Genomic DNA, 13408 nt, shown 5'->3' on the forward strand with positions numbered 1-13408 from the left:
TTTATTTGGTTTTGAAACAAACAAATCTGGTGGAATTTTCATGTAGACTTCCTCATGTAGCTCTCCATGTAAGAATGCATTATTAATGTCCAAATTGATTTAGAATCCATCCTTTTATTGCTGCTATTGCCAAGAGAACTCTGATTGTTGTCATCTTTGCCACTGGTAAAAAAGTGTCTGTATAATCTACTCCATTCTGCTGAGTATAACCTTTGGCAACCAATTGCTGTGATATTTCACTTTAAAAATCCACTTACAGCCAATAGGAACCTTATTTGCAAGTAAGTCAGTTAATAACCGTGTTTTGTTTAATTCTAAAGCATCAAGTTCATGTTGCATAGCTTCTTGCCAACATTTATACTTAATAGCTTGATTATAAGTCTTAGGTTTAGTTGTATTGTCAACACTTACTGTAAAAGTTTTATGAGATATGTTCAGATTATCATATGGGGGACAAAACATTGTTCTATTATTTATTTTGTATATTCATTGATTTGTTCATTTCTACTGATTTTGTAAAGAACAAATTGATTTATGGTGCATTTGTAGTAATTTTATAATATATTTACGTTTTAGTGTATTTTTGGTGTATTTATAGTGTATTTCTGCCGTTTTTTAGTATATGTATGGTGCATTTGCAGTGTTTATGGTGTATTTGCAGTGTTTCATGGTATAGACTACAAAAAAACACTACAAAATACCATAAATACACTATACATACACTAATTTTACACTATAAAAACACTATATACAGTAGACCAGCTAATAATTAATACTCAATAAATTAATAATTCTAATAATTAATAAAATTTTAGGGAACCAGTTTGAATATTACGTCTTATAAAGTATTCAATAAATTAATAATTCTAATAATTAATAAATTTTTAGTCCACCATATATATTAATTATCAGAGGGTCGACTGTATACACTATTGTTACACTATAAAAAAAATCCAGGAAAAAAAATATTAAAAACTGAAAAATAGGGTTGTGCAATCGGTTGGTTCGGTCGACCGAACCAAAAAACTGAAAACCGAAAAAGATATTTACGAAATTAAAAAATATATTTTTTGTAAATAAAAAAGTCAGGAAAAAATCAAAACTTGACAGGTAAAAGTGTAAATAAATTATCAAAATATGTATTTCAGGAAATTACCACATAAAAAACTCTTTTATGCATCTTTGTTATATTATAACTATTAAATTATACATAAAAAACTATTAAATTACACTTCTCCGAAATTCTATTTTTTTGTCGCTTATTTATTTTCACAAATTATAAAACCATATTAAATATTATATATATATATATTACTTTTATCATAAAAAATATAATATAGTTAAATACATTATTAATTTTAATCTATCTATCAAATTTATTAATGTTAAGTATAAAATAAAAATGTGTATTAATATTATATAAATTATATTTTCTTTTGAAATATTATAAAATACAAAACTTGACAAACGAAGCTGTATATCGAATAATATAAACATTAAACACTGAGCATTATTTCTGTTGGATTGTGGGTCTATTTTTGAAAAAAGGGTCAACGCGCCCACTGAACTTGTGACACGGGATCATCTAACCTAAATTATACTTTTTTGAGCAACTAACCCCAAAACTCTTCATTTTTGGGTCAATTAACCCGATAATTTATATTTTATTTTAAAAAATAGATTTAGAATAATTATATTGCAACAATTAGGGAAATATATAATTATTTTTTTGCATCCCTTATCTACGATTTGTATTTTACACGTTTTAAAAATATAATTATGGGGTTATCTGACTCAAAATTGAAGAATTTTAGAGTTTGTTGTTTAAAAAGGTATAAATTGGATTAAATGACCCCGTGTCACAAGTTTAGGTGGCGCGTTGACCCTTTTTCATCTATTTTTTTTGTCATAAATGTTTTTTTTTTCGTAATAAAAATAAAATAAATAAATATGGCAAAATGAGTAAAATTTCTAGTGGTTCATAATGCATCTAGAGAAAAGATCTCAATAAAGAAAAATCGAGCACCCCAACTGGGGCTGATCTGGAATCCATGGGAGTGAGAGTATTTTAGATAGACCACAATCAAACCATTCCCAGGGCCCATTTTCCACCATCACTGTTTCTAGTACCTCTTTTTATCTGGAATATACTCTTTAGTAGTCGTTGAACAAATGTGTATGGAAGAAATCCTTTTTCTTTTAATATCAATTAAATCTTGAATTTATCTTTTAGATAATTCACTTTTTTTTTTATCTTACATATGGTTCACATGGGTTATATAAAGTTAGTTATATTATTAACATCAATTTGATTTTTTTTTTCAAATCAGTCCACTGACTACAAAGAAATAGATAATTCATTTTTATTATTCGAGATATGGTTAGAGAGGATAGTCCACTGGCTATAAAAGATAGGTCAAACCCACATCATATGAGAAATGTAACGTGAGTGTTGCTAACCAGACGACACTCGCTTGCTAAATAATTTATTTTCAATTATTTTGATCAATTAAGAATAATATTTTTATTTTTAAATCAATTAAAAATAAAATAATATAATATGAATAATATTAGAATGTGAATGGTCTTATATTGTCCATAAGAATACAATCATAATTTGATCAAAATAAATAAAAATGAGTCATTTAATTTCAAATTATAAATTTAAAGACCAAATTAATTCTTTTTTTTTATTATCTGTGTCATCTTTTTGTATTAATAATAATACATCAAATTTTAAACAGTAACGCATCCAATTCTTTTAACAGAAAATGTATGAATTGGGATTCCCTTAAGTTCATTTTGAACTTGAGAGGATCATGTTCACGATCTACACCGTTTATTACAAAAAGAACGGTATAGAAAAAAAAATAATTTTAATCAAATTAATCTATACTGTTTATTTTATAATTTACAGTGTAAATCGTGAATATGACCCTCTTAAGTTCAAATGAATTTGAAGGAATCCCAATCCGAAATGTATTGCATGTTTTAGATGATAACTTGAATCCTGGGATATTTTTTTATCATAAAGAATTTATGGACTAATTAAGGTCCTCTAATTACTTCAAAAGCATATTACATAAATCAGGCAAGTCGTAAAGTGTAGTCATCTACAAAAAATACAATATCTTTTGTTTCTATTTTTATTTAATAATTAAACATATAATACTATCTACTTTTTAAGATTAACATGGAGTGTGCCTTTGTTTATTTAATTATCCTAACATAATTAATTTATAATAACGTATGAAAGTTTCAGATTTAATTTTCAATAAAATATTATTTACATAAAATATTTTGGATCCTTGTTTTTGTGCTGGTAATCACGTCCATGTTAATTGACCATTCAAAGTTAGACGAGATCAGAGGTGTCGGTCAGTTGCTGGCCGATTTGATTTGGTAACCGCTACACAATAATCTCCTTTCAATAAATACATAAAAATTAAATCAATGCTGTTTGACTGATAACATAAAATTTAATTAATTAGACTTTCCATCAATTAAAAAAAAACAGATTTTCAACATTTTCACAGGCCAAATAAATTAAAAATTCGATGACTCATAACTATGATACTATCTTCTTTTTACCATATCTCATTTATTTTCGGTAATAGATTATATTATGAACAATATAACAAAAAAAATTAGTATATAAAAAAGTTAATGATTAATATTAATATTAACATGAAATCTAACATAATCTGTATATAAAAAAATCAGATTACAAGTAGCAGCTAGATTATGAATGTTTTTAAACAATTTAAACAGAAACAAAAAACGACGGAACAAAAGGAGTAGAATCGTGACAGATCGCCGGATGCTGCCATTTCTTAAACACAACGCTATCGGAAGACGATGAAGAAGCTTTATTCTCGTTTTCCGCTGCGATTTGTTGTTGATTTTTGAAGCAAGAAACAGTAGATATAGGTGAAGTAATAAGCGGAGAAAGAAGCGGAATGGCTACGTTCCAGCCGGAATATGACGGCGGATTTATGTCTAACGACGCCGGTTTCTTGCGCTGTAAACGGCTCGGCTTCTGTGTGCTTGTGGATGCCATGGATTCAGTTTTGGTGGTTTGGATTTGAATTAAATAGGTTGAAGATGAAGTGAAGAGTATTATTTTGTTTGGAGAGAAAATAGAGATGGGGGATGGGTTCATTATATACAGAGAGAGAGAGATGAAATGAAGAGGCGTGTGTTGTGCACGTTACACAGCGTGTGCGTGAGAGAGAGAGACGAGTTGTCAATTGGTCACACGGTTCGGCTTTTTGTTTCGTAACGTTTTGTTTATTTTGGATTTATTACCTAGTTTTAGTTTTAGTTTTCTGAGTTATGAAGCTGTGTCAGTAGGAAATAATTATTTTTTTTCTTTTTAAATTATTTTAGTGGTTTCTGTAATTTTTTAACTTATTATTGTAATATTTAAATTTAAATTTAAATTTAAATTTTTATAATATTGATTTAACTTTATTGAAATATGTTAATTAAGTATTTCAGGTCGCTTTTTTTTATTACCGACATACAACAAAAAGTTAAAATAAGTATCATTTTTGCTTAAATTTCTAAACCATATTAGTAAAAAACGACAATAATGTTTGCAATAACATATTTGAGTACGTGAAATTAAAATGACAAACAATATCCATAATTTTAAATTCTTAGCTTCAGTAGTTTGACGATTGAAAATATCTATAAAAATTTATTTAAAAAATTTTAAAAAAATTGAATATTAATTTATAAGAATAAAAATTTATACAATAAATTAATAAATTATGAGAAGTGTAGTTAATGGTATAATTTTTTTATTGGAAAAACATAAATGCTGTTTGATCTAATAAATACAAATAAATCTCACAAGATGTGTCAATTTGTATCATTTTTTTGTTAGGTTTTGTTAACTTCATAACAATAACAGAAATTTGAAAAATAAATTTATTTCTCAGAGATATTGATAAAAAAAGTCAATAGTTTTCAATACAAAAAAGAAAAAAAGTCAGGATAAAATATTGTTTTTAAGAATTCAGTATAAAATATAAAATATTGTTAGTTCAATTAAAAATGACTTCGTCTAAGAATGATGATTATAAATAAAATATTGATTTTAATTATTTTTTATTAAACAGTTAATTCTTACAATAAAAACATATTTTCACCTTCAAAATTGGTAGTTTTATTTGACTTATGCAAATTTAAAGATTTATTTTTTCAGTTAAAATTATACTACCTCAATCTAATTTTATTAATCTTTTTATATACTTTCCGATGTTTTGAAAAAACATCACTTTTATGTTATTAGCATTTTTCTATGTTTAAAATTAATACATCTGATATACTAATTAATTAATAAAATTAATGATGTATTTATATATATCATATTTCAAAACAAAAATGAGGAGTATAAAAGAAAATAAATTTATATACTTAGTGTATTTTTATTTTGTGTGAAACTAACAAATAAAATGAGATGGGAGGAGTTTTAATCACTTTTAGTATCCTTTTAAATAAACGTTATATTTACCATTCTCAATTCATGTTTATTAATTATTTAAATGCCTTATTAGAAATATATTAATTGAACAAGAAATAACTTTTTTCTCTCAAATAAAAAATCCTTACCGTCAAGAGTTTTTTTTTTCCACTTCGGCTGCGGTTAATAGTGTATCATTGCCGTTGATGGTAGTCATTTTTTTTAATTACTTTACTGTTGATGGTAGTCATTTCTTTTTTTATTACTTACTTACATAGAATAAAATACACAACCAGCTTCTTTTTAATTTTGTTTTTGTTTTTGTTGGTAAATTTATCGACGAGACACATCATATCAATATTTATTCGAATAAAAATCAGAGATAAATTAAGACCTTTTCAAAACTGAAGATAAAATTATTTAGAGGTTATATTAGTTTTTTCGTTGTTTTTTTTTGATACTTTTTGTTATGATTGTATTTTTTTTTGAAGTTTTGTTATCCTCTTTATATCGAAAAGTTTGTTGTTTTTTATGAAATTTTGGCGAGTATTCTCTTACGCAACAAAGTTAAGAATTGGACTCTTATGATGATAACAGTTATGTAATTTTGATTTTAATTTTGTAAAACGATGTGCAGACAAAGCTTTATTTCTTGTTTTATGTCAGATTATTAAAAGCGGTTATACCCTTTATAAATTTTTACACTTATAACTACTTGATATTAAAGGAAATTTTTGATTTTAAAAAAAAATATTGATTGTTAATATTATAAAAGTCATAATTAATTTAATTTAATTGATTAAAATAAATTTATAGACAATTTTCATAATTAATAGGCTGACTAGTCAATCAACTTTTAAAAATAAAAATAAATTTATAATTAAGAATACCTGAAATAATAATTAAATTATTTATTATTTATTTTGTTAATTATAGTACATTATTATTATTTTTCAAATGAGAAGTATGGGTTCTTTCAGGCGTAAGAATCTATATGTATATAATAGTATAAAAGTGAACCCAAAGGGCTCATTTTACTAAAAAACCAAAACCTTTGAAATAATATCAAGATAACCACTATAGATAAAATAATCCAGGTGTCTAATTTAGTCTATTCCTTACATTTTTCTATTAAATGACCAATACTTTCTTATCTTATTACTAAAATACCAACTATTGCTAAATATAAAAGGCCAACTTTGCTAATTTAATTACCATAAAACCATCTGAGTGGCAGATTTTGTATACAGATGGGGTCCACGGGTCCCACTCTTTTTTATAATCTATTTTTCAAATAATGATTTTACCTACATATGTGAAATATAATAAAATAAAATCCTTCAATTCCTAATTCATTGCTATAGTTAACCACATTAAAAAATGTAAATTTAATATTAATTTTAAATGATAAGAATAGTATATTTTAAACTTCAGACTAAAAAATATAATAATTTTTTAAAGTAAAAATTAAAAAATTCACTAAGATATATTATACATATTTTTATTGGTTAATTACTATTAAATTTAAAAATGTATGTTTATTCTATTTTTAACGATTTTTAAAATTTCAAGATTTAAACTACTTAATATAGAATAAAAAATTGACATTCGATGTCTTTTTAATTGTTGATTCATTTTTATTAACTTAAATCTATAAAACCTCTGCATTTCATAGTTCAATACTATATTACACTGCAAATTATTACTAATTGAATTAATTAACGGATAATATTTAGTTATAAGTTTTTATAAAAAGGCACTCTAAATTCTATAATTTTATATTTTATATTTATGTAAGCATTATATTTATAATAAAAGTTCTTATCGTCTCATATATTTACATTAAAAAGAAACTATTAGAACTACTATATTTTAAAATATATTTTCACATATTATAAATCACAAAACTTAACTTTTTTTAATTTACAAAAAATTGAAAACATTGGAAGGAATTATAAACTTGCTTCCAAGTTTAATTATAAACTTAGAGATCAAGTTTATCAATCTCCAAATCTATATGATAAACTTGGAGGCGAAATTTACCATTGAACGCGATAAACCTGTACAACAAATTTTTCTATTCGTATATAAATAGTAAAATAATATATTTTGTTTGACATATCCCTTTTCTTCATCTAAAGCTCTCTTTCTCAATTTCTTATTTGCTTTTGTATAACTAAATCTATTTAAGACTTGATTTTTAATTTCTTTTTTTTTTATAATTTTTGAATTTAGCTTACATATCGACATATTTGATTAACGAATACTTACGTGGAATGAGCTATACTTGATATTGATGTGTAGAAACATGTATTAAAGAATTATTTTGATTGTATTTTATAGATCTTATTTTGTAGAGTTTATCATTAATTTTATTTGTTTGATTTTTTTTTTAATTTGTTTGTGATGAATTTGAACTTCTTTGATACATATTGTACAAAGATTCATGAGGATTATATTTTTTTTAAGGTAATCATCTACGGTCTTTATGTTAATATTTTTTTTTCATTTTTTTTCTATTATAAGTGTTTTATTTGTTTTTCATTTGATCACTTTGTATTTTTTTTTTAATCTATTTGCTTCCAATTTTAAATCTCACTTTTTTAGTGTAGCATATTAATAAACGAATATGCACCGAAAATATGAATTTCGAACAAAATATATGGTGAGTTTATTATTAGTTAAGATCTGAAATTTTTTAAAAATATAAGAATTGAAAGACAAATTTTGTTGTTAATGCCTGTAAAACTGTGTTTTTTTTGAAATCTTTTAACTGAGTTGAAAATCATAATTGAAAAAAAAAACAATGTTTTGATGTTATTAAACTTAAAAATGATATTATATTGATTTAATTGTCAATTTCATATTTAACAATTTTTTATATTGATGAAAAAAGTAATACATAAAGTAGTATTAATTTTTAGAAAATTAATTGATTTCATTTGATTTTATTTATATCTATATAATATACTATTATATAATACTTAATTAATATAGTACATTATTTATTTTTCTATTCAGTATCATACCAGTTTAAAATTAAAATAATTATTTTTTTAATTATAAACATTTAAATAAAATAAATTATTAAATTTAAATTTATACTTTAATTTTAACTTGATCAATTTCGAAGCGAAGCGAGGGTTTTACTCTAGTTAAGAAATAAACAAGAAAATGAAAGAAATGATTATTCGTTTAACCGACTTCAACCAACTTTGTAAGAAGAGCGGGTGATTCCTTTTTCTTTATTTGTTGCCTTTAAGTTCCAGTTTTTGACCATCCAATTTCTTCACATCAACGCATTATTACATGTTTGTCTTTTATCTTCTCTTGTTTTCCATTTCTTCTTTTGCATCAGATATCCTCTTCTATTTATTTCAAATCCAATGGCCTAAACCTTTACTACGTGGCACATTCCTACACTTTATAAGGTTTGGTCCATATTCTTCACTGGACTTTTTATTTTATGTGGCCCTTCCTCATTTAATAAATAAATATTTGATACGTTTGGTATCTTATTTTCAGCTGCTCCCAGTCAAGATTTTACTATTCATGTCAATCAAAAACAAAAATAGACTATACAATGAAAGCCTTTCTAAGTCCTAGAACATATTCTAGTCTAAAGATGAAACATAAATAAATCATCTAAATAGCATTTTGAGTTGTTCAATCCGAGCAGACCGGACTTCTTCATCGGTCAGAGCTCCGGATATCATCCGTTGCTTCCTTGCTTGGACTTGTTGCATCCTTTCCTCCACCGTGTCCTGTTTATATACATTAGCTCAGTTTCAACAAAGTTTCTATCAATCAACATCTACCAAAATACTTGCATTTTTAGATTACAAGTCGAGAAGAAAAATTGGATTAATTCGCATTCTCACCTTGATGATGAATCTTCGAACAACAACTGTTCGCTTTTGTCCTATGCGATGAATTCTCATGATTGCTTGCTCCTCTACAGCAGGATTCCACCATGGATCCTGAAACAAATTTCTGATATTCAGACAAGGAAAATGTTTTGTTCTTTTTATTAGAACGGATGGTATGTAAAAAATGTTACCATTATGAAGACATTGGAGGCTGCAGTTAGATTCAGACCAACACCACCAGCTTTGAGAGACATCAATAGCACCTGGTGGTGGTAACAAATATGGAAGTCAGAAAAAACATAAGTTTCAAGAAAATAAATTAAAGAAACTCGATTAATAATGAAGTTTGCGAAAAAAAATACCATTTTTTCATTAGTTTCATTGAACTCCTTCAAGACCTTCTCTCTTTGCTTCTGCACTAATCTTCCATCAAATCTTAAGAACCCAATTCCTCTCCTTTTCAATGGAATCTCTAAAAGGTCCAAAAACGAAGTCCACTGGCTGAAGATAATGCTCTTTTCATCACAGCCTGATTTTTGAATTTGTTCTAAGCATTCTAAGAGCTTTGAGACCTTTGAAGACTCTTTCCAGTTCTTTTCAACGTCAACTCGGAACTTGTTCTCTGTTGGGCACGTAATGAGTTCCGTTTTCTTCAGCTGAGTTCGGCAGATTGGGCATAGCCCGATAGTTGACGTTCGCCAGCTTGAAAGGAGACATTCTCTGCACATCCTATGTGCACATGATGTGAGCACAGGGTCATCTGCATACTCCATGCAGATGGGACATTCTGTATTTTCACCCTTTCGGATGCCCTCAACAACCTCTTCAACATATGCTCGCGTGGGCCCTGTTTGTCCTGGAGTAGCAGAATCGACATTTGTTTCCAAGAACCTTTTTGCAAGCTTGTTCAAGTCACTATACTGTTGAGAGTCAGCTCGGCTGCAGTATATACACTCAATTAGAAACAAATTTTGGTCAGAGCAAAGGGATTTCTTCATATTAATTATATTTGCAACTACAATCTAACCTTAAGACAAGAAAAGGGTGATTGCAACACTGCCTCAATCGAAGCAATAGCTCAAGAATAGATGCATAATTGTGAAGAACCTTCCCTTGCTCCACAAACTGGTCAAACTGAACCTGTTTCATGTTGCATAAACAAAGAAAGCTGTTTTATTCATTGATGTCTATAAAAATTGATTATATATATCCAAAGCAGTTAAGACACAAAAGGGTTGGTGTGCAATTGCTGCAATTGCAGATGATAACAATAGGATCTATGTACGAAGCATAAGTTACCTTTGATCTTCTGAACAGTGCATCATAGAAATCATACTCAGCTTCTGAATGTTCGCACTCAATGATTTGAATATCAGTGGGAGGAAGAACAAGTATTGGCCTGAAATCACATGACCAAACATCAGAATGCTGACAGAATTTTGCAGAAAAATAGAATGAGAGAAAGTAGGAAGAAGTTTCAAAGAACACGGCAATTATCACCTTCCATCTTTGTCTTTGGTTTCCTTAGTTCTTCTCAACATCAGTGGCCTCAAAATAGCCTTGATCAATTTCAGCCCTCTTGGATCACCATTCTCGTAAGGCCTCTGAATCATTTTGCTCCACCTAGAGGAAAAATAAGCCTTCAACATTTAGTACTGTTCCAGCAAGTGTACAGCTTTAGTAATACATGATAATAATGTTAGTCGAGTACACATGCTGCTATTTTTTTATCAACTCAAATGGTAATCAAGAGGTGATGAAGACGCATAATCATACCATGCCCAGTTGCACCAAGGTTCGACACGCAAGAAGCATAGAAGGCTGTATAGGTCTTCCAAGTTATTCTGTAACAATTAATAATTAATAATTAAATTATAAAGCAACCAGTTCAAAATACAAACAACCAGTTCTTTAGAAGAAACATCTGTGATAATGAAACAGTTAACAGCCCACTCCAAGTCTAGCTTAAAGATCTAATTATGATAGGGAGATGACAATACATAGTATGAAAACTTTCATTCACAAACATGAAGAAATGGCACACATTAAAGGGCAAACAAACTGACCTGAAGAGGTGTTCCAGTGAGACACCACCTGGAGTGTGAGGATAATTTGAAGGCAGCTTGAGCACCTACTGTTTTCCAGGATTTTATAGTATGAGCTTCATCCAACACCACCCTTGACCACTCAACTTTATGGAAGATGCTGTTCTCCATAGCCTGTATAACAGTATCATATACAGAAGACTATAAAGGTTAATAAGTAATAAAACAATTGAAAAGATTTAAAAAGAAGAGATAACAATAGTATGTAATGAAACATTGACATACAAAACAATTTGGTAGGCCAATGAAAGAGTACATGTTCTTACTGATTTATATGCTGCCGTCAGAACACCATATGTTGTCAAGACCACATCATATCCAGCGAGAATCCTGGGATTATTTGTTCTATCGCCACCATAGTGAACAAAAATGGAAATGCTTTCAGGTTCCGAATGCGTTTCTAGCTCATCCTGAGATTATTTTTCCAATATCAAAATAAGATACCTTTCAAAGTAAAAAAATATTGGCATTTAAAATCTAGTTGCACCAGTATATTGATGGAACAACTACTGAATATCATTGTTGGTAATGAAGTACAAAGAGCAATTCTTTTTTTCATTTACTTAATCTTAGCAGAATGAGAGAAGTTCACCTTCCATTGACCTAGCAATGCCATGGGACATACAATTAGAGTGCCACCTCTTCCGTTCTTCATGTTTATGCTTTCTTGAATGTATGCGCTTCCTTTTCCAGGTCTTGCCAGTATTACAGAAATAGTCATCACTGTCTTTCCAAGACCCATAGCATCTGCAAGAATCTATAAAAGGTAATAATCAAGTCAGATGATAGCGTACAATATCCTTAAATACCCTACTCCAGTTAATACCAACATATGCAAAATAGATGAATCTTATTAAATTGGAGTTTAAATGAGGTTTGCCAGAAAAATGGGAAAATGAACTTACTCCTCCTCTGGCCATCTGCGTTGCAGCTGGAAATTGTGTGGCTGCCTCCCCAGAGAAGATGTTCACAAAAATAGAGGAAGCCCTTCTGCTTTAAATTAAGTTTGGGTGAGTTACATTTGTTATTTTAAGCCCAAATATAATTCAGAGTAACAAATGTTTCTATTTGGTTGTATGGGTTGCAAGATAGCACATACGAGTCAGGTATACGATATGCTTCCCAGCATGGATGCTTAGTTTCTGCTGCTTTCTCAACATCAATCCCTTTCTCGCGCTCAGACATCCAATACAAAGCTTGTTTCTGGTATGGCCTTAAACTGCACATTAGTGTACGTGGAGGCTCCATCTCCTGCACAATCAAGAGAGAGTTTAGAGAAGACATAGCCAAGTTTGACAACTATATTATTAAAGATTCTTATACACTATTGCACCTCCAAGTTGTATGTATCTACAGCACCAACAAGCTTATTTAGAGATGACTCAGAAATAGCTTGTTCGTCTTTGTCTTGTTCTTGATGCTGCTCGGAACCCTTTCTCCTCTTTCCCATAGGCAACACCATAGCAGCTTCACCCAGATCGCACTGTTTTGATGAACACTATGAAAATTAACTCTGAAGTTTATTTACAATAGTAAGAGATCGGTATGTTTAAACTTCTTTTTTGCAAGCTAGCAACAATAGCTGATAAATACTCGCACAACATGGTGAATTCCATTATCTTAGTGGCATGAAAATGATTAAAGGGTTTGGCAGTGTAAAAACATATATAATGGTGAATAATCAGTTCCGGAATTGCATGATACTTGGAAGTTGCAACATAGTGTAGGTGCAAATGGATGATGATTGAACATGATGAATGTACTTAAAAGTATGAACAACACATGGACAAATTTGGTTAGACAACATTGCAAATAACAAACAATTCCATGTATAATGATTGAACATTCATGTGCATAATTAATAGAAATAGACTGATAAAAAATATATAGAAAAGCAAAAACACATACTTCAAGGTTCAGTGATCGCTTTCGAGAATCAAGCTCCTCAGGGGTAAAGTCTGCCT

The 13408-nt window shown here is 28.5% G+C and overlaps 2 protein-coding genes across 3 annotated transcripts in view; both read right to left on the minus strand.

Annotated features, from left to right (window-relative positions):
- Positions 1–3647: 3647 nt before the first annotated feature.
- On the minus strand, positions 3648–4177 carry LOC126669387 (uncharacterized protein At4g14450, chloroplastic-like). Its single transcript, XM_050362840.2, has one exon. The coding sequence runs from the start codon at positions 4160–4162 to the stop codon at positions 3764–3766; it is 399 nt and encodes a 132-aa protein (XP_050218797.1). The 5' UTR covers positions 4163–4177; the 3' UTR covers positions 3648–3763.
- Positions 4178–8952: 4775 nt separating this feature from the next.
- Positions 8953–13408, minus strand: part of LOC126669816 (DNA repair protein RAD5B) — a 6515-nt gene continuing 2059 nt past the window's right edge. The window contains exons 4-18 of one of the 2 annotated variants that reach the window (XM_050363377.2): positions 13353–13406; positions 12778–12942; positions 12544–12695; positions 12350–12434; positions 12037–12201; positions 11711–11854; positions 11406–11558; positions 11116–11183; positions 10840–10962; positions 10639–10738; positions 10367–10479; positions 9702–10278; positions 9531–9602; positions 9352–9450; positions 8953–9234 (exon numbers count right to left, since the gene is read on the minus strand). In XM_050363377.2, the coding sequence (XP_050219334.1) occupies positions 9112–9234; positions 9352–9450; positions 9531–9602; positions 9702–10278; positions 10367–10479; positions 10639–10738; positions 10840–10962; positions 11116–11183; positions 11406–11558; positions 11711–11854; positions 12037–12201; positions 12350–12434; positions 12544–12695; positions 12778–12942; positions 13353–13406 (2193 nt within the window). In that variant the 3' untranslated portion in view covers positions 8953–9111. The remainder of the gene's footprint in view (positions 9235–9351; positions 9451–9530; positions 9603–9701; positions 10279–10366; positions 10480–10638; positions 10739–10839; positions 10963–11115; positions 11184–11405; positions 11559–11710; positions 11855–12036; positions 12202–12349; positions 12435–12543; positions 12696–12777; positions 12943–13352; positions 13407–13408) is intronic. The other variant, XM_050363378.2, reaches the window with a different exon arrangement.

The sequence above is a fragment of the Mercurialis annua genome, linkage group LG2 (assembly GCF_937616625.2).
Source record: "Mercurialis annua linkage group LG2, ddMerAnnu1.2, whole genome shotgun sequence".
NCBI classification, from domain to species: domain Eukaryota; kingdom Viridiplantae; phylum Streptophyta; class Magnoliopsida; order Malpighiales; family Euphorbiaceae; genus Mercurialis; species Mercurialis annua.